Consider the following 20,279-nt stretch of genomic DNA (forward strand, 5'->3'; position numbering starts at 1 on the left):
ACCCCACAAAGGCTCCACAGGACCCCAAGAGTGGCAGCCCTGGGCTGCGAGACAGCCCGGGAACAAGATTTCTTGCGAGGCCTCCCATCGGGAATTGCCCGCAGGGAAAACCCCGCCCCTGCGGACGGACGGGGCTGGCGGGCAGCGGGGCGTCGGGGCCGGGGCCGGCAGGTCTGCGTCCTGCGGGAGGCGTCGTTGGCAGACGTCGGGCGTCACCGAGGCGCTCCGCTGGGAGGCAGGTCCGTCTTCGGGCTCTGCGGTACCCCTAGGCAGCAGCGTCTCCTGCCACGTGAGCGGCACCGCGGGTCCCACTTGCTGTCACTTTCTCAAGTCCCGTCAAGAGGTAGAGGCGCCCGGGGTCGCGTAGGCCAGAGGCCGGAGCTCTCCATTCCCGCCTAAGACCACAGACAGACACCACCAACGCCGTCGCCCCGCGGGCGGACCTGCTGTCAGCATTTCGCAGCAGCCTCTGTTAAGCGGGAAGCGAGCCAAGAAAAGAGATCCATGGCTTCCTCTCGCGAGGAGCGCCGCGCGTACAGCAGGACTAGAACCAGCAGCTCGGTTTGTCCGGACGGACACAGAGCGGCCAGAACGCGGCCTTCGGGCGCCTCTAATGGCCTGTTGCAGCTACCCTTTCCGGTCTCCTAGCAACACCCAAGATGGCCCGCGCGCGAGAAAATCCTGGGCTGTGTAGTCCCTCCCCTGACTCCGTAGTCCCTCCCCTAACGCCGTGTTCCACTCCAGGGCCCTGAGCCTGGGACTGAGGCGCCCTAGACTACACTTCCCAGATTGCTCCGCGCGCTCCTCCAATGGCGTCGCGAGCCTTGTGCCGGAACCCAGCGGGTGAAAATTAGCTCTCGCACGGACCCCCGGGATGTGTAGTTTCAGGCTGGGAGTCTTGTGTCCTAGAACCTGGGCTGCGGCAGCGGAGAGACTACAAATCCCAGGGGGTACGGCGCGACCGCCTGGAGGGCGGGGGGTACGAAAGAAGAACCCAAAGGGCGCGGGGGTGAGTGAGGGGCTGGGGCGGGCGGGTTGTGGTGACTGCGGGAACAGGGGCTTAGGAGCACGGACGCCCGGGCCCGGCAGTCTTGGTGCGGGAGCGGAGCGCAGAAGCCGGACAGAAATCCACGGGTACCCCAGAGCGACCGGATACCCGGGCGTCGTGGCCTGAGGGAGCCCCCGTACCCGAACCGGAAACCTCGTCCCCTAACTGCCCCCCAGCGGCGTCCGGCCTCGCTGGACGGACCGGGACCTGACGGGCCTCTTCTCAGAGGTTAGCGCGTTCCTCTCCCCAAAATAGTGCAGGTTTAGCCTAACGCAGGTGTCCCCGTCGCAGTTCAGCGATGTCACCGTAAGGATGTAATAGATGTTTTAGTTCCGGTGCGATTTGAGACTAGGTGGTTTGGGTACGTTTTTGAGAGCATTTCAAGGAACAGCGTTTTGGCAAATACAACTTCTGCCCCCAAAGCTGTTTTGTGACAACTCTTAACCGCCGCGTCCCAGCGAATTCACGTTTGTTTGAGTTGTTCTCATTGTCGCCGCCGCGAAGAGAGGCAACCTTGGTCTGTTCCTGTCGGGCTTCGGGGTTCAGCCAGGGTCCTAATGCCGGCTTCTTTTCAGAAGCTCGTTCCTAGAAGAAAATAGTCTGGATTGTGCAGAAAGCTTCTTTTCCTGGCACGTGCACACCCCACCTCGTTCCGCTCCCATCCATTCCTCCTGAAGGCAGAGCAAATGGATGTCTTAACGGTGGGAAAAGCAGAAAGGTCCATGAACCTGCAACCAGCTGTCAGACTGCCATCCCCCACCCCCGTGGTCCTTGTGGTCGCCAGGTGGGCCTTCCTCCAGGGGAGCCTGTGCACGTGGTTGTCCTGCCAGCACCTAACCCCTGACCGGCTGACTGAGGGTCATCCCCCCATCACGTGTGACTCGATTAGAATCCCCATGACCTGAGGGCGCTTTACAGGAAAAATAGGCGCTTGAAAGAGTCCGATTTAAATTCTCAGATTTCTCACTACCTTGTAGAAATTGCTTTATCCAGTTGTGTAGCTTTTTGGCCCCACTAAGGTTTTCAGAACAGAAAGTGAACTGCATTTATTCGGTTGGTTTTGTTGTGTAATTCCCATCAGTGACAAGCTCAGTCCAGCCTGACCAGTTTTGACAGGTGTGCCCAGCTGTGTTACCTGCACCCCCATCACGTTGGAAAACATTCCTGTCGCCTCATGTGAGCTGAAGGCTTGTGTCCCCAAGTCCATGAGTCGAAGCCCTGGCCCTGTGTGGGGTTGGAGGTGGGCCTTGGGAGTAGCCGAGGGTGACATGAAGTTAGAAGGGTGGGTCCTGGTGGGACAGTGCTCTGCTAAGAGGGGAGGGACCCCTGTCCTGGCTCATGCTCCCTGGAGAGGCCGCGGAAGCAGACAGTGAGAGGACGCCGTCTGTGTATCAGGAGGGGCCTCAGACCCCGAACCTCCTGGCTGGAGTCTTGGACCTCCCACCCCCGAACCGTGAGAATCGAGCGTGGTTTCTGCTGACTTGTCACCGCCACCAGAGCTGGCAGAAACCTCGTAAGCCTTTACAGACCTGACCTCCAGAAGCAAGCACCCTGGTTCCCGCCACCCCTCCTTAGCTTTGCCTTGTGCACCCTCGTTGTCACGGAGCTGCGCTGCACCTGCCTTTCCTCCTCCTGGTCAGGTTCCTGCATCACCTCCCTTCCTGGGGATGTGCCATAGGCCTCTGACCGAGCTGGGGGCTCCTCCTGTTTGGCTCCTGCGACAGAGGCGGCACAATTCCCGCACCTGTTTCCTGTGACGAGTTCTCAGTGCTGTGGGGCAGATGCCTAGTGGAGGCGCCGCACGGGGCCTCCGGGACCCAGTAGCAGCTTCTGTCTGCATTTCCTTGAGCTCACTGACCTGGACACCCGCCGCCCCCCCGCCCCGCCCGACTGCTTCGTGGCCCGATCCTGCCTTTGCCTTTTCCCAAACTATTGAGCTGTGAAGTCCTTCATGCCTTCTGGAGACAGGCTCGTCAGATGTGTCACCATTGTCATCTCCCATCCTTTGACCTGCCTGTTCATTTTCTTAATGGCCTGCGGCCCTTTTAAAACTACCTTTAGAAATTGTGGAGCAGTTTCGGGTTTCAGGAGAGCTGCGGGCAGCCCGATGTTTCTGAACAGGGTACCGTGCTAACCCTGGTGCACTCGGCAAAACTCAGGAGCAGCACGGCTGCCGCCTCCAGCCCAGACGCAGACTGCCTGTGCTTCCTGCCCCTCCCTCTGCCCAGCCTGTGTCAGAGGCCACACTCTCCTTTGTCCCCCTGCTCTGTAGCAGTGTGTCAGCCCCTCCTGGGTCGGCATGGCCGTGACTGCTTGCGGAGACTGCTCAGGTGTTGTGTTGAGCGTCCCTCACGTTGGACTTGTGTGTGTTCTTTGGTGAGCCTGGGGTTGTGGGTTGTGGGGACAGCACCCCACAGCTGAGGTGGTCCCAAACTGCACAATGTCAGGGGCACCTGACGTCTGCACCACGACGTTCCGGGGTGTCCTCCTGAGTCACCTGGGTCAGGTGGTGTCACCAGTGGAGTTGCTCCACGTCTTGTCCCTCCTGCCCCTCCTGTCACCGAGAGACTGGACCCCGTGTCCTGTGTGTAGGTCAACAGGGCACCGCCCTCCCCTGACGTCTGTCCCTGTGGAGTCGTGAGTGTTGTCTTAGCTATTCGTGCTGCTGCTCGCAGTGCCCGGCCTTGGCCTCTGCGTCCCCAGGACTCACCACTGTCCCGCTGTCCTTAATCCCCGAACAGAAATGGTGTTTTGTGACTTAGTGTGACCCTGGGGTGCCTCTTACCGGAGAGTGAACGGAAGGGCCCCAATCTCTGGACTTTTCCATGAGTCAGGAAAGGCAGTCTCTAAGTAAACGATTCAGATCCCACCCCAGAGGGGTCGTTGCAAGCATGATGTCAGCAGGTGCTGGGTAAACAGAGGGGTCTCACTGCAGAAAGGAGGTCCCTCAGGGAGGGGCAAGGGGGGGCGGTGCTTAACAGGCCAGAGAGGAGGTTGTTTTGTTGCTGCTCAGGACCAGCTCCCCATTGTGTGTGCGTGTGTGCGCGCGCGTGCGCGCGTCCCCCCCCCCCCCCCCGCCCTGCTCCAGGAGGCTGGCCCGAGCCCTGGGCAGTGGGCCCTCCCCCAGGGCCCTCCAGGCAGGAACCCTTGTTCCATTGCCCAGCCCCGGATGTGCCGCTCCCCCGGGGCTCCTCCTGTGGGCTCGTGACCCGAGACTCCCCACCTGGCTGCCCCTCAGCTGTTCCTGTCAAGTGCAGGGTCTTCTTAGAGGTGACTTTGATGTGTGAAAATGCTGTGACTGTGGTCACCACCCACCCACAAGTTGACAGCAATTTGCTAAGACCGACGGTTTATTTCAGGGACATGCAGGTTGGCTTACATAGTAACGTGGCAGCTCAGGCCCAGCCAGTGGGGGACGGAACAAAGCGACGGGTGGCCAGGCCTGTCTGAGCTCACATGCAGGGACTGCTCATCCTGCCCGCCCACCCAACTCTGCTCAGGCCCTCCCTCCTGTGGGGAGCTGCTGGGGGTGCCGTCCAGAGCCCAGGTCAGATGGTCACCCTGCCGGCAGGCTCCCTGTGGGAAGTCCAGTTGAGGCCCCACCTGGTTTGGCTGCATAGTGACCCTCGGGGGCCCCGCTGGGTACTACGATTCCCAGGCCTCGTACCAGCAGGACTCGGGCTGCAGGACTCCCGGCAGCTCAGCAGTCCTGGCCCCTGAGTGCTGGGCGGATGGGAGCTGAATGTCCGCCACTGGCGTCCTGGAGGGCAGGTGAGGCCCTCCACCCCCCAATCCCATGGCCCCACAGCGCCCCTCTTTGTTGCAGACCCTGAGCTCCGGGACATGGCGCTCCAGCGCGCCGTCCTCCTGGCCGGCCTCCTGGTGGAAGTTGCCAGCAAATCCTCAGAGAGTGTGGTAGGTGCCCCATCGCCTGGTCATGCTGAGGGGCCAGGAAGGGAGGTTGGAGCCGTCTAGTTCCAGCCCCTCAGAGGTTGTACCCTCCCCTAGGGTCTCACCCCCAGGTCCTGCATGAGCCGCCTGCCCGCAGAGTCTGGGTGCTGACTGCCATTTCCCTCTAGGGCCAGCAGCCTGAGTGTTGTGTGGACGTGGTGGACACCAACACCACCTGCCCAGGCACGAGCCTGTGTGGCCCAGGTAGGCACTTGGCATGAGCTGGCGGGGGTGGTTCTGTCAAGCTCCCCACATCCAGTGGGGGCCAGGAGGGCGCTGGGAGGGGAGTGGGAGAGGCAGGCCCCATGCAAGCCTCCCTCCTGGCCTGGCCACCTCACCCTGGGTGGTTCGGGCAGTGCCCTACGGGGAGACTGGCACCAAGCACTGGGGGGGGGGGAGGCAGGACGCTGGTTCTGCTCCTAGGGAGCCCCAGCTGGGCCCTCGGACAGGGCTGATGGGGGAGAGAGTGACGGGAGAAGCAGTCAGACAGATGTGAGCAAGTGTGCCTGACACGGAGCCCTCAGGAGGAAGAGGAGGAGGGTGAGATCGCCCTTCCTGCACCTGTGTTTTTAAGTGTCTTGTGCTAAAAATGATGTTTATGTCAAAGAGGCACATTTTGCAGCAATATGTTCTGCCTTCCTCCGCCCCGGAAGGAAGGAACCAGGAGTCAGTAGCGGTAGAGGCACCAGCAGATGGGAGCCCAGCGGGCGGGCCCCCTCCAGTGAGGCCTGTGCGCTGGGGGTCAGCAGGTTGGGAGTGAGAGGTGCCTTTGTGGAAACAAAGGGAAAATGAAGGCTGACGGTCGGGCAAATGCAGGCCCAGACCAGAGTCCAGAGAGCGGCCAGCTGAGACAACTTCCAGATGCAGGTGGAGTGAGGACAGCGGTGGCCATCTGTGACGGACTCCTGGTCGGTTGCTCAGCTGTCTGGTGGTGTCCTTTGTGAGCGGCCCACTTGGCAGCCGGTGCGAGGGATGTCACATGTCACCTGCTGTGGTGATACCAGGTTGCCCAGCCTCAGTGTGCAGGGCTTCAGGCAAAGGGCAGTTAGTGATTCCCAGCCGGAGGGCGGGAGGCAGTCGCAGACGTCAGTGTGGAGGGCTGTAGGCAGGTGTTGGGGGGCGGCTAGTGAGTCCCGTCTGGTCCAGCCCACAGGTGGGTAAGCCTCAGGCGTGAGCAGGCCTGGCCTGCCGTGTGCACACGGGTGCAGGAGGGCTCCTGCTGCGGCGCCATTTCCCCTGCGCCCTGCTGCTGCAGGCAGCCCCCGGGGGACTGGTTCACTCCTGAAGTCAGTCCGGTCTCGCTGCGGGCCCAGTGCCCCGTGAGCGTGGCGGGAGCTGTGAGGCCGGGTGTGCTCCTCTCAGTCTGCAAGGTGGGGCCTTTTCACGAGGAACCCAGAGTAGACTTTTAAAAGCCAACCGAGGACTCCTCCACAGACTTGACAGGCTGTATTGTAGACCTGGGTAACCCTCTGGCCTGCAAGTCCCCACTACCTGCAGGTTCCTGACCCTGCTAGGAAGTGGCCATCCTCACCAGCCAAGCAGGCAGCAGGGGGTTTTCAAAGTGCCTCGTAGGCTCCAGCATCAGCTTCAGCGCCCAGAGCGCGTCTGGCCCTGGCTCTCCGGTTCTGCCGTGTCCCTGCGCTCAGCGCAGCCGGGGCTTCTCCTGGAGGCGCTGCATTGGCACCAGGCCGAGTCCTGGGCCTCCTGGAGCCGACTGCGGGTGCCTCCTGGCAGCCTGCCTGGCCCCGCCCCTCCCAAGAAAGGTCAAGGGACAGAGCCAAACTCACCGCTTTAGAAGAGAAGCCGTGTTCACACGGGAAGCAGAAGACTAACTCCACCTGGGGGCCTACTGGCCCGGACGGTGCCCAGCCTCACTGGCGCCACAGTGGGTCCTGGCTGCGCCATCACCCTCGAGGCCCTGCCACTGCTTGGTGTCACGGCAAAAGGGCCTTCCTCTTGCACTGGCCCTCTGTGTGGGCTAAATGTCTGAAGTCCTCTGTGGGGCCCACGCCTGCTGCCTCCTTCTGGACACAGCCCGGCCAGCACTGGTGTTCCACACCCACGCTCAGAATGGGCGGGGCATGCTTGCTCTGCCTCTGTGCCGAGTGTCAGGGAGTTAAGAAATAATAATGGGCCTGGCTGGTGTAGCTCGGTGGATTGAGTGTGGGCTGTGAACCAAAGGATCGCTGGTTCGATTCCCAGTCAGGGCGCATGCCTGGGTTGCAAGCCAGGTCCCCAGTGGGGGACTTGTGAGAGGCATCCACACATTGATGTTTCTTTCCCTGTCTTCCTACTTCCCTTTTCCTCTCTCTAAAGTAATAATAATAGTAATAATAATAATAATAATAATAATAAATGGAGTGGGACAAAACTCCTGTCCTGGGAGGGTGCAGCTGGCAAGACGGACTGTCCGTCAGTCATGGGCTAGGGAGAGCCGGCCTGCTCCCAGTCCTGGGCGGGTGGCTGCTGGTGACAAGGGCAGTGCGGGCGGGAGGTGGGTTTGAGTGTGCTGGGACCCTGGGGCAGGGGCGGGCTGCGGGGCCAGGTCACACCCGACTGCCTGCGTGAGGAGTGCAGGCCCCAGGGGAAGGCTCAACGTGGTCAAGGCTGTGGAGACGGGAGGCCCTGTCTTGAGTGGGAGACGTTTCTGAGGCCTTCCCTCCGGAACGTCTTATTTAGCGCCTGGAATGAAAACTTGTATAATCGGAAACTGCAGACGCTCAGCCAGCGGGCAGCGAGCTGGGCATCTCCCACTGCCTCTGCCGCCCAGGCTGCTCGGACGCCAGAACGAGGGTGGGGGTGCCAGCTGCGTCCGGTGCAGGAGCGGGCGCGGGAGCCGTAGGTCACTGCCCCCCCGCCCCCGCCCACTTCACACCGAGTCCACATCTCCCAGTCCTGGAGGGACGCGTGGGGTCGGCCCTCCCGTCCCCAAGGCAGCAGGGTGCCCACTGGCCCCGGACCCTCTCCCCGTCTCGTCTCCAGTCAGGACGGCTGCAGGCTGAGGGCTGCCCTGCCTCCGTCGTCGTCCTTTCTTGTGACTCCCCTGGGGGACCTCACAGGGTCCCCAAGCATGGCCCAGCATTAACAGGCGTGTTCCCCACAGCTGCTGGCCAGGGCACACAGCCCCCTGTGAACAGGAACACAGGGACACCCGGGCAGCCAAGTCTCGGTAAGCGTCCCTGCTTCCCAGACCAGAGCAGGGCCTCTGCGTAGGTCGTGGGGCCGGGGCGGGCATCCTCGGGGCTGTGCCCAGTGCAGACAGACCACTGGTGCTGCGCCAGTGGGGCCACATCCACGCCAGGGCCAGACCACCCGCCGGCCGTGAGCGCTGCCCAGGGGAGCTCTGAACGGTCCCAGCAGGCGGAAGCCCTCAGAGCAGTGCGTTGCCATCTCTGCCTCCCTCCTGGCACACCCAGCCCTTGGTCCATGGGGATCTGGGGCGTGTGGTTCTCCGGAGATCCAGGGGCAGGCCCCCCACCCCCAGGGCTCTTCTAGGATGCGGGGCTTGGAGGGGGACTGCAGGCGCTGCCCCAGACAAGTGCCCTAACCTCCTGGGCCGGCTGCTGGGCATCTGTCCTGCCTGAGACGACCAGTGGGGCCGCTGCAGGCAGGTGTGCTGGTGCCTGGTTAGAGGGTCCTGTCCCCTAGGACCTGCTCCCTGAGCACCTGGACTGAGGGCCCTGCGCTGAGCTGGACCACAGAGGCCCGCGGCACAGAGCAGCTGAATTTAGGGTGGGGTCTGCCCACACAGCCCAGCCTCCTGTCCCCGGGGCCGGGCTGGCGGCAGGGCCGCCGGCTGCAGGAAAGGCTGCGTACACCTGGCCCGGGTGCTGCAGATTTGGAGCAGACACACTTGCCGACTTGCTGGGACTCACCCTCCTCCTGGCTGCTCGGCCCGGGTGTGTGCAGGGAGGGCTGACGCGCTGCCCTTGCCCGCAGGGGGCCCTCAAGTGGCAGCCTCCCTCCTCCTGGGGACCTTCTTCCTCAGCTCCAGCCTCATCCTCTCAGTGGCTGGTTTTTTCTACCTCAAGCGCGCCAGTAAACTGCCCAGGCTCTGCTACGGAAGAAACAAAGGTACTTGTCCCTGCCGTGGTAGTTAGCGCCTGCCTGGCCACAGGCTGCTGAGCTGCAGCCCCCCAAGGCCCAAGTGCTGCCTGGTGGACTCAGGGGCTGGGGCTGGGCTGGCCCGGCCCAGGGGTGCGGACCTCCTGGGGTCTCCACAGAGAGGGTGCTGCTGTGACTCCACACCCAGGGCCTAGACGCCGGCCCCGCTTCCTGACGATGGGTGTCACTGCTGCTGGGCCCTTCACGGTGCCCAGGAGGGGGTGGCCAGCAGACCAGACTCCTCCGCAGACAGTGCCAGTGGGTGAGGTCCACCGCCACCCCCGCCGCAGCCAGGCACTTCCGTGGAGCTGCCGCAGCCCGTCCTGAGCGGGGGGCTGGCCCTTCCCACCTCCCGGGACAGGGGCTTTGGGGTCAGCGCTGGGAGCCTGCTGGCCGTGTGGGCCCAGGCCTGTGTGCGCCGCGCAGGGCCACCCGCTGCCGCAGAGCAGTGTTTGCTCAGCCCCAGTAGCCGCAGTCCCGGGAGAAGCCAGGGTGGTGGGGGTGGAGGTGGTCCCCGCTGAGGCCCTGCGTGGGAGCCCAGACAGACAGCTCACACGGCAGCGTGGCAGCCTGGTGGCTCAGAGAAGCGCCCTGAGGGCCAGTTGGTCCCCGCTGAGGGGGGGAAGCAGGGGCCTGGGGGTGGTTCACCCAGGGGCTGGGGTGGGACGTGTGGCCAGGCTGACCGCCAGGCCTAGGGCGCTGCTAGGCAGGGGTGTGGAGGGACCCCCACCTGCCCAAGCCCCGGCTGAGGTGGCTGCCGGGTCCCCACCTGACACCTGTGCTCTCCCCACAGTCCCGGCCCTGCAGCCTGGAGAAGCCGTAAGTACCTGGGCCGGCTGGCTGCCCTGCACCCTGCGGGGCCCGGCCTCTCACTGTCCCTCTTTCCTTTCAAGGCCGCGATGATCCCCCCACCACAGTCCTCAGGTACGTCGGCTCTCACTGCCCTCACCCGTCGAAGTGCTGGGCATCTCCGGCATCAGTTGCCCCATGGGGCCAGGGACGGCCAGGGACTTGGGCTGGGTGGTGTCTGGCCCCACATCGCCCACCCCAGCTGCTTGGGGTGCCAGCCAGGCCCCTTTGTTAGCCACGGCTTGTGTGCCTTTCCCTTTCTCTCCTGGGATGTTGGGTCCACGGAAGCAGGAGGAGCAGCCCCAGCCCTACCTGAGTGGTGGGTCCCGCGCCTCCTGTGGCCCCCGAGGGCTGGGGCTTCATTTTACTGCGTCAGGCGCGTCCTGCCTCAGCGGGCGGTGCCACGAGCACTGCAGTCACCCAGCTTCGGCCGTGAGCCTTTGCCTGCCCCTGTTCTCACCACTGTTTCGAAGGTTGTGGCCCGGAAAGGAGAGACTGAGCCACTCTGGGGGACAGAGAAGCCACTGGGTCCAGTCCAGGCCCGCTCTGCTCCCCGAAGCACTTGGCTGCAGCCCCTGGAGTGGCCTGCTGTGCAGACCTGGGGTCGGAGCTGGGGCTGCCCGCTCTGAGGCTCCCAGCAGGGGGTCCTTCCCCACCTTCCCAGCCCCAGTGGTTCAGGCATCGCTGGGCTTGTGGCTCCTTGTGAGGACACTGGTCCCTGGAGTTATGGTTCCACAGAGGACCCAGGAGGGCCTCAACTCACGCCCCCCAACTTCATCACAACTGCACCGACCCTGTTCCCAAATGAGGTCACATCACAGGTTCTGGGGCTGAAACGGTGGACACATTTGGGGGCCACCATGCTCCCTGTGATGCACCATGTGACCTGTGGCTCTGGGTTCTGGGTGTGATAGGCACTGCCCAGGCCACGGTGCTGGGGGTGTGCTGGGGGGTGGGGCACAGGGGCAGCTTAAGTCCATCTCGAAGCTCTCGGTTGCAGTGTCCTGCCTGTGGGCAGGCCGCGTGGGGTGTGCTCCCTGTCACGGGCCCTGCACTCACTCCACCTGTCTCCTACCGTTTCAGTGCGGAAGCCACGTTATGTCAGGCGGGAGAGGCCCTCGGACAGGGGCACGGGCCCTGCTGCTGTCTCCTTGGTGGAGGCCCGGGTCAGCAACGTCTGACCCTGAGGCTCGCCTACAGCTCTGCACACCGCCGAGGAGGAAGCCGAGGAGGAAGCCGAGGAGGAGGCCCTGAACACAGGGCCAGGCTGTGTCCTGGGAGGGTTCTGCATGGTCCTGGACTTGCCCCGGCCTAGCTCTCGTCTCCCAGCGACAGGCGCTGCTGAGCAGAAACCAGTGGCTCCTGAAGGTGCTGTGTTCTTGAGCCAGACTGCAAGGGAGGCCCTGAGGGCCCCTGCCCAAGGACAGACAGTGAGGGACCGCCGGGCCAGCCACTGCCCGTCAGGAGCCTGGCGGGCAGACACCTTTCTAAGGGCGGTGAAGCAGAGGCCTTTGGGTGTCCCAGCCGGTGCCCAGACTGGGATGGAGGACAGGAGGGACTCAGCACCAGCCCTCAAGGTTGAGACCCCCCAAGCCCGTGACCCCTTGTTTCCAGGAGCTGCAGGAGCGAGTCACCTGGGTCCTGTAGATTTCTGTATGTAAGTGAAATACATTTGTAGAAGAGCCGGGGCCCCATGCACAGTGGGCTTTGCCCACCCAGGACAGCACTGCCCGCAGCTGCCAGGCGCCCAGGGCACGTCTGCCTGGGGCCCACTTACTTGGGGTGCAGCCCAGATCATCCTGCAAGGACCATGGCTCCTGAGAAAGGCATGTGTGTGGCCACATCCGGCGCTGCGCCCGGCGTGGCCGTCCTTCCCAGACCCTGAGCCGAGGCCCACACTCCCTCCTTTGGTACCTGGTCCGAGTCTGAGGAGCCCGAGGCAGGGCTTGGCGGTGGCCTCCTGTGCCCTCCTCACGGCAGTGCCGGCTCAGGCTGTCCCCGTGGGCAGATGTGCGTGCGTCCTCCTGTCCAGCAGCGCAGGGGGCAGCCGCCTCGACACCACGTCCAATAAACTTCTGGACTTTTTCCTCTCCTTGCTGCTCCAGGCTTCGTGGGTCCCTGAGCAGGCGTGGCCCCACCGTCCAGAGCAGCTTCCCCTCACCGGGGCGGGGGTGTGGAGGGCCCTCAACAAGGACCGGGACCCCCGCTCGAAAGCCTGTGCTGAGGCCGGGGCAGGTGCCCACACACAGCCCCCACCTCCTAGAATGCCATTCCTGGGAGAAGGGGGTCTGTCCCAAGCGGCCTCAGGCAGGCAGGACAACCCGGGGGCCCCCGGCCTGTCAGACCTGGGATGGGAGGCGCGGCCTCTTCTCAGGGGCTTTTCTGCAGCCCGAACAGACCTCATGGGGAGTGTGGAGCTTAGGGGAGGCCGCAGGCCCTGCACAGACAGGACGCCCGCCCGTGGGCCCCAGGAGGAAGTGACGGGGGCAGAGCGCCAGCTGGAGGGGCCCCTGAGGGGATGTTTGCTGACTTGCAGGGGGCAGCCCTGCCCTGGTGGGGGCAGCAGAGAGCCACTCCCAGGCCTGGCTGCTGGCTGTCACCTTGCTGCCTGCTGCTCACCTGCCCCTGGGAACTCTGGCCTGAGGTTATGGCCACCGGGCAGCTGGGGGAGTGTCTGCTGGGCTGTGGCGGGCACGGAGCATGTGCACACGCCGGGGGCTGCAGGACAGCTCCCTGAGCTCCGTCCAGTGTTCTGGGCACTGCCTGCCTGTGACCACCAGCCTCCCCAGGCCCAGGACCAGGAAGGGGGCAGGCACCCGGTCCTGCAGCACCTGCAGCTGGGAGGGCGGCCTGGCCCGACGGAATCGGGCACAGGCGGAGCCCCAGGACAAGCCCTGGTAGGGACAGGAAGGAAGGGGTGTTGAGAGGAGCAGCACCCATTTCTGTGCTCACAGAGGTCCGACGTGGGCTTTTCAACGTCACGGACCTGGGCTGTGCCCCGTGGGCCTGGCTGCTCTTCTCGGTCCTCTCTGCCTGAGAAGGGAGACCAGGGTCAGGGTCCCCAGTGGCTTCAGGGACCGCAGGGAAGGGAGAGGACTTAGAGCCAGTCTGTGTGTGGCCCCCACACGCCCCCACCCATCAAGGGGGCCATTCAGCCCTCTAGGGGAGGAAGCTCATGCCCACTGCTCCTAAGTTGGCACCAAGCCACGCCCCTAACTTGAAGGAAAAACAGGAAACAGCCATGTTTGACCAGGATGGCAGGTCCAGCTGCCCAAGCCTGGAGGGTGCCCTCCACCCTCCCCACCTCCCCCCACCCTGAAACCCAGGGTCTCTTTGGCCACATCCCTCCCACAACCTTGCAGACCCCATCGACTCTTGGAGTTTGTCTCCTCCTCCCGCCCCCAGCCCCACACTTGGGATGCCCTTCCCCGGACCTTTGAGGCTGCAGCCTGGGCCCTTGCGCCCTCAGTCACACCAGTCTGACCTGTGCCACTGGGCACCCTGGGCCTGGTGCACTGTCTCAGGCCCAGGGAGTAGGGGTGGGATTGCTGGACTCAGCACCCTATGACCTGGGCACCCAGGCCAGAAAGCAAGTGGTAGAGGTGCCTGAGGTTGGGATGGGGATGTTATAAGGGGCAGGTGGTCTGCAGTGGGGGTGGGGTACAGCCCTCTCCCTAGTCTGTCTCCATCCAGAGCCCCTCATCTGGGCTCCAGGCCCTCACAGAAGAGGCCAAAGTCAAGCCAATTTGTGGGGTCATAGCTCAGGCCAAAGCAGACAGGTGGGGCACCATGTCGACCACCACGGAGGTCAGCAGGGGGCTGCGTTCACCACCTTGCCCCAGGAGGTGAGCACGGTTTGCTGCCGCTCATTTCTTCCTTCATCCTCAGCGCTGGGAGAAGCCCTGACGGCCAGCAGAGGTCAGTGCACAGGGCAGGACTGAGTGGGACTGGGGAGGTGCTGGTGGGGTCCTGGGCATGGGCCCCAGAAAAAGCCAGCCACAGCAAGGCTGGGGACGGGCAGCCAGGCCGACCTGTGGGGACCTGGCTCTCACTGCAGGCACGGGAGGAGCGGGACTGCTGGGCCCACCTGACTGGCCAGCAGAGCCACCTGGGCCAGAGCCCAGTGCCCGGGGGTGGGGCGGAGATCCCACCCAGATCCCAAGCCTTGGTCCAGAGTCGGGGCCTCTCGCGCAGTGTGGCCATGTCCCAGAGCCCCGGTGTCCCTGGCCAACGGGGACAGGGCAGCGGAGCAGTCGACAAGTCAGCCAGTGCTGGACAAGTGGGGGATGCAGCCCTGGTCCCCCAAGCCCCAGACGAGCCCTGCAGTGCCTCCCACATGCAGCCACACCTGTGCCAGGTGGCACCCAGTCCTGGGGAGGGGCCAGGCCAGGGCAGGCCTTGGAGGACAGTCCTCTCTGCCCGAGTGGCTGAGGGCTCAGGACCCCCACGTCTAAGAGCCACGTCTGGACAGTGGTGTCAGCGAGGGCGTTGTCTTTTCCCCCCTCCAGTGAGTCCCAGGGCTATGGGGTGGCACACTGGCATCCATGCTCCCCTCACCCGTGTGCACACACCTGCGCATGCAGGGGCACATGCACTGTCACACTCAGTCGGGAGGATGTGCTGGCGTGTGCACACCCACCCCGCCCAGAGGAGGACACATACGGCCGTGCGTGTATGGGCACAGCTGCCCCCCAGTGGGCTGGAGGGTGAGCAGGCGTGGGACCTGGCTCTGGCCCTGCCTTGTGTCCAGTGAGGCCTGGTCACCCCCAGGGGGCACATTCCTCAGATCTTCCTGTCCCTTTGGCTCTGGGCACTGACTGTCCCCTGGGGAGCTTGCGTGACCTCAGAGCTGGGACATTCCCAGGAGTCCCCAGGATGGTGTCCTCAGAGCAGAGGGACTGAGGACATGTCCTGGAGGTCCCCATGGGAACTTGGTCCTGTGGTGCACAGCTGGGCTGGACCAAGCTCCGACTCGGGAGCCCACCCTCCTCCCACTGAGTCCCCACCCCCTCTCTGAGCGCCCGCCCTTCTCTGGGCCCCGCCGTCCTCCCCTCTTGGGCATACAGAGGAGCTGGGGTCCCTTCCTGAACCCAGGCCCCGCCTTCTCTGCCTACAAGGGGAGGCCACTGTCCCCGCCTCCTGCAGTCACCTGGCACCTCTGCCTCCACATGAGGGCCTCAGCCGTCCACCTACCCCATCTCCCGGAGCCTGGCTCCTCCTGGGCTCCCGTGCCCCCACTCACCTCCTGAAGCTGGTCTTCCTCTTGCTGACCTCTGACCTCTGTAGTCTCTTAGTGCTGCTCCTAGTGCTTTTGGGACTGGGGGGCCTCTAGGGGTCCCAGGCCACCAGCCGAGGTGGTTGGTGGGGGCAGCCTATGGGTGTAAGGCAGGCCACCCTTACCACCCAGGCTGGACACCACGCTCCCACAGGCTCAACACTGGGGTCACTTCTCAGCGGCAGGGGCCCACCACCCTGAGACCAGCTCAGACGTGCACTGAGATGCTGCGCGTGGCTGGGGGTGGAGGTGGGCCATGACTGCAGGGAGGGCCGGGTATCAGGTGTGGGGCCATCTCCGGCACTGCAGCCCCGGCCCCTCCAGCACATCCGGGCCCCCATGCTGACTGGCTGAAACCTCTTTACTCCCCCAGGAAGATTTCCAACCCCCCGGCTGGGTGGGGCTGCCTTGGGCTCCAGGGTCCCACGTGTGTGGCCCACGGTGCCCCCAGCAGACACTGACCCCTGACAAGTCCTCGTGGCCCTCCTGGTCCCTGCCGCATGCTCACCTCTGACTGCACCCCTTGAGGGGGGTCGACCTCTCACCCCACTCCCTGGGCCCAGAGCAGGGAGATCCCTCCCTGCCCCCGAAGGCTTCAGTGGGCAGGGGTGGCAGGTTTGGGAGAGCCATGCGCGTGCACACCGGGGGACACACGTTAGTGGGCCATGTACACGAGGTGGGAGGGCCAGACAGGGGCTGTGAGGAGGGTGTCAGTGGACTACAGGGTGTGATAAGCTGGGCTGAGATTGTGAGTGGGGGTTGGCAGCCCCCTGAGGGGTTCAGGTGCCACCAGGCCCCAAACAGGGTGGTGAGCTGATCTGTTTCTGGGGGGGCCACTGGGGCATCGCAGGGGCCGCAGGGGGCAGTTTTCCCCAGGCCCCCCATGGACCTGCCCAGACTGTGGAGGCCTACACTGACCTGACCGCGCCCAGTAGCTCCACCCCCGGCTCTCACTTCTCACCTCTGACTCCCCGCCCTCTGCTGCCTGCTTGCCAGGGAGAGGACAGGAGGCCAGCCAATCCCAAAGCCAAGGCCACACCCTTGGCCAGCATGACCTGAGCGTATAAATACACCTGCCAGGACTCACAACCAGAGACTCACACCTGCCTCAGCACTTGACACCTGGAGGAGCACACGCAAACCCCCGAACCCCGCCTGCCTGGAACATACCTGCCAGGCCAGCTGCTGTTGACCAGCCCGAGGAGGGACACCTGCCAGGTGAGCAGAGGCTGGGACTGCCCCAGAGGCAGGAGCAAGTGCTGCTGGAGCAGGAGAGCTTGGAGCCTCGGAGCCCAGCCGTGGCCAACTGGGAGGACCATGCTCCAACCCCGCTGACCCCTGCCCACCAGGTAAGGCCCGCTCAGCTGGCACTCGCCTCTCACCTGTACAGGCTCCGGGTGGGGCAGCTCCTCAGGGGTGGGGCCTCAGGCCAAGGAACCGGTTATGTGGGGCTCACAGGCCTGGGCCAGGACAGCCCACAGTCCCCTCGACCCTGCCGAGCCTGCTGCCTAACTTGCCACCACTGCTGTCACCCGGATACGATGACATCTCATGTCACGATGTGGGGGACACTCATGACATCACAGTGATGTCACCATGACTCACGATTAAGTCAATCATGATTAAGCAACACCTGTGCCTTCACAGCATGCCACCAGGAAGTCACCCTGCTGGCTCGCCTGGACTGACCAGAAAGTCAGGGCCAGGTCACCTCTGGGGGCCTCCTGAGTTTCTTGGGGTCATATGGTCAGGGTCTTCCCAAGGCCCTGGTCTCCTCTGTCCACTTTGTGGCTGCCTGCGGTGGAGACCTGGGCCCTGTGGAGGGGCAGAGCTGGGCAAGGCCCTGGTCCGCAGGCCGGTCACCTGAGCCTGGCCAGGGAGACAGACAGGGTCTCCCATAGAAACGGGGGTGAGCCAGGAGGGCACCGCTGTGCACTCGGCCGAGAGAGGACAGAGGGCCATCTGTGTCCTATCCCCTCAGTGGGCTGAGGGCTGGCACAAGGCCCTCCTCATTAGCCAGACAAGCTAGCCCTTCAGGTTCAGGGCACGGCTGGAAGACAAACCCTCCTTGGTGGGGCTCGCCCCTACCCCTGCTCAGGCACCCCCCCCCCCGCCGGCTCCTGTGGACTGACGGCTTGGTCCAGCCAGGCCTGGCACCTGGTCCTCACCCAGCTGCCTGACAACTGGCCGCCAGCCCTGGGATCTGTGTGCAAACCCACCCCCTGACCCAGAGACACACCCGCCTGGGACAGCCCGGGGCCCGTTGGCCAGGTGACCTGGCCGACTCTCCCCTCCCTCCATGCTGCGCTTTCTGTCACACGACCTGGCCCAGCCTGGCAGAGCCCATATGTAAACAGTAACTGTTGCGGGCCACTGTCGTTGTCACCTTCATCTCTGCCAGGGGGCAGAGTCGGGTAGGGTGGGTCCACCAAAAGGTGTCCACTGAGCAGTCAGCACCACACCCTGTGCCCAGGGCCCCGTCTGGGTCGGTCAGGCCTGAGCACTGGGGATGCCACCCCCCCATCTCAGTGTGGGAGGGGCTGGAGGGGGTGGGACAAGGCACAGGTGGGACTTCCTGGAGGTGCCCGCCGCAGGCAGTGTCTCTGCTGGGATCTTTGGGACCGGTGCCGGACAAAAGGGAGCGCCTTGTAGGCTAGGACAGCCGTGGTCACTCACAGTCATCTCTGTCCCACAGCTCAGAGCCATGGCGTCAGACGAGCAGGTGTGGCATACGGCCACGCCACCCCCCAGCCGGAGCAGCACCACAGCAACAGTGCCCAGGTCCGCCAGCTCAGCCAGCAGCCCCAGGTCCCCCGGCTCAGTGAGCAGCCCCAGGTCTGTCAGCTCAGCCAGCAGCCCCAGGTCCCCCGGCTCAGTGAGCAGCCCCAGGTCCCCCGGCACCCCTGGCGCAGAGAAGGTGGCCTCCCCGCTGGAGTGCTCCATCTGCTTCTCGGGCTATGACAACATCTTCAAGACACCCAAGGAGCTGTCCTGCACTCACGTCTTCTGCCTGGAGTGCCTGGCACGGCTGGCGGCTGCCCAGCCGACAAGCCGACCCGGCAGTGAGGCTGTGCCCTGCCCGTTCTGCCGACAGCCCACAGCTGTGCCCGCCACCGGGGCCCCTGGGCTGCGCACCAGCCGTCAGCTGCAGGCCAGGATGCCGGCCCACCTGCGGCTGGAGGAGCCTGTCTGGTTGGAGGGCACCAAGCTGTGCTGCTGCCCCCAGCCCTCTGCACCTGGCCTCTCGGCCCCTGGCTTCGTGAGTGTGGACGTGGGCCTCAGCAAGCCCGCCGAGCCCACCGCACCCACTCCCATCCCGGGCCCTGCCAGCCGCCGGGGCCGCCTGGCCCGCTGCTGGGCACGCTGCAGGGACTGGAGGCGCATGGCACTCGTCACAGCCCTGCTGCTGGTGCTTTTCTGCGTGGTGCTCTGGCCCGTGCATTGTGTGCTCAGGACCGGGAACCTGCACTGCCTGTCCCGGCCTCCTGCCAGCACTGTGCCGGCCACTGTCACCTACGCAGCCACCTTCTCTCTCGGATCCCTGGCCGACAACTAGGGCTGTCCCATGGCCCAGTCGTGGGTTCACAGCCCACAGCTGGAGTCACAGATGCAGCAGCTACTGGGCGTCAGCTCCCCAGGACCCCAGAGGACCCCCAACATCTCCGAGGACCCCATTTGGCTCACTGCCCCCATTCTATGGGGCTGGGTCCTGATGGGGAGAACAAAAGGCTCTCCCAGCCTCCAGGAGTCACAGGCTCCCGTGAGCCCCAGGGAGAACCCCCCAACTGCCATCATGCAGCTGGGGAAACAGTCCAGGAGAGATGGCCTGGCCAGGCCCGCCCTGCACACACACTGTGAAACGCCCACAGGGCAGCCCCCCGCTGAGAAGGGGGGGCGCGTCATCCTTACTTTCACCTTTCACCCACGGCTCCTTCCCCAGACGGTGAGTGCCCAGGCAGGGCTGGCCCCTTCCGTCGGGTGGGCGTGGACCGTGCCCTCTGACAGGGCCAGAGAGGACAGTGGCTGAGAGCCAAGCCTCCCAGTGCCCATCCCACCCTCCTCAATTGTACATTTTTAAATAAATTGTTTTGTATCCACACTTGGTAAGGGGTCCTCACCTTGTGCGTCCTCTCCCCTGCACCGCCAAGCCCTTCCCTCCAGAAAAGCCCACAGTCGCCCCTGCCCCGGAGACCCTCAATCCACAGCGTGCTGATTCCCAGTGGCCCCTAGGGCAGCTGGGCCCCAAGTGCTAGGGGGTCCAACTCCCGTCTCCTCCAGGCTGTGGATGGGTGGGAGCAGTTCAGGACTTGGCTGCCCCCTAGGTCCATGAGGCTCCACCAGGGAGGAGGGGAGGGCCCAGATCACCTGAGATGGGGAGGCCTTGGCCTAGACCAGCACCCTCTCCCGTCCTCAGCCTTCCTGCGGGAAGCCCGGACCACAGGGCTGCAGAACCCCATGGCTCCCCAGGGACTGAGAACAGAAACAGAAGTGGTGACAGCCAGTGTGTCCTGACAACTCACAGACAACAGGTCCATCCAGCCAACCCTCGCTGGGCCTGCTGGCCAAGCAGCAGTGTCCTGCCAGCCCCACCCCAACCCCACAGTTTTGCTATCAGCCCCAGGGACCCTGTACCAGTGGGTTGGCACGGCCAAGAAAGGCCAGGCAAGTTCTGGCTCTCAGCCTCCTCACCCCTCACCCCAAAGCCCTGGACTTCCTGCTCCACCCAGCCGGGCCTCTGATGGGGTGGGGAGACCCTGGAAAAGCTGGGCTTCCATAGGGACCCAAACGCACCCCGTTCCAGGCCCCAGCAACGACACAGAATTGGGAACAGTGCATTTTACTGAGAACACCACAAAGCCACAGCACCCGTGGGGACAGGACGATGAGTGCACTCCCGGAGCACATGACAGTGACTCTGCACCCGTCATACACAGAGCCTTGCCCTTGTCACAGGCAGAGCCAGGCACATGAGGCTGACATGCGGTCACATGAGCATCTCAAACGTTCCCTCATTCAACAAGCATTTACACACCTGTGACCACAATGTCATGG

General features: G+C 64.2%; 2 protein-coding genes across 9 annotated transcripts; both read left to right on the forward strand.

Moving 5' to 3' along the window:
• Positions 1-925: 925 nt before the first annotated feature.
• CUNH1orf159 (chromosome unknown C1orf159 homolog) lies at positions 926-12,044 on the forward strand. Of its 8 annotated transcripts, XM_037146865.2 has the most exons (9): positions 1,043-1,276; positions 2,130-2,224; positions 2,444-2,561; positions 4,875-4,963; positions 5,128-5,203; positions 8,103-8,168; positions 8,939-9,073; positions 9,997-10,027; positions 11,036-12,044. In XM_037146865.2, exons 4-9 carry the CDS (start codon positions 4,892-4,894, stop codon positions 11,265-11,267), a joined length of 612 nt encoding a protein of 203 aa, XP_037002760.2. In that variant the 5' UTR covers positions 1,043-1,276; positions 2,130-2,224; positions 2,444-2,561; positions 4,875-4,891; the 3' UTR covers positions 11,268-12,044. The 8 variants fall into 8 exon arrangements, with proteins under 8 accessions (XP_037002758.2, XP_037002760.2, XP_037002759.2 ...); XM_053660408.1 differs by lacking the exons at positions 1,043-1,276; positions 2,130-2,224 and adding an exon at positions 9,897-9,922 and having other exon boundaries at positions 2,240-2,561; positions 11,036-11,215; XM_037146863.2 differs by lacking the exons at positions 1,043-1,276; positions 2,130-2,224; positions 2,444-2,561 and adding an exon at positions 926-1,009.
• A 1,752-nt stretch (positions 12,045-13,796) lies between these two features.
• RNF223 (ring finger protein 223) lies at positions 13,797-19,305 on the forward strand. Its single transcript, XM_053660407.1, has 3 exons — positions 13,797-13,870; positions 16,224-16,576; positions 17,923-19,305. Exon 3 carries the CDS (start codon positions 17,932-17,934, stop codon positions 18,781-18,783), a length of 852 nt encoding a protein of 283 aa, XP_053516382.1. The 5' UTR covers positions 13,797-13,870; positions 16,224-16,576; positions 17,923-17,931; the 3' UTR covers positions 18,784-19,305.
• The last annotated feature ends 974 nt before the right edge of the window (positions 19,306-20,279 follow it).

This window comes from Artibeus jamaicensis, unplaced genomic scaffold (assembly GCF_021234435.1).
Source record: "Artibeus jamaicensis isolate MK-2021 breed Jamaican fruit bat unplaced genomic scaffold, CSHL_Jam_final scaffold_847, whole genome shotgun sequence".
In the NCBI taxonomy this organism is placed as follows: domain Eukaryota; kingdom Metazoa; phylum Chordata; class Mammalia; order Chiroptera; family Phyllostomidae; genus Artibeus; species Artibeus jamaicensis.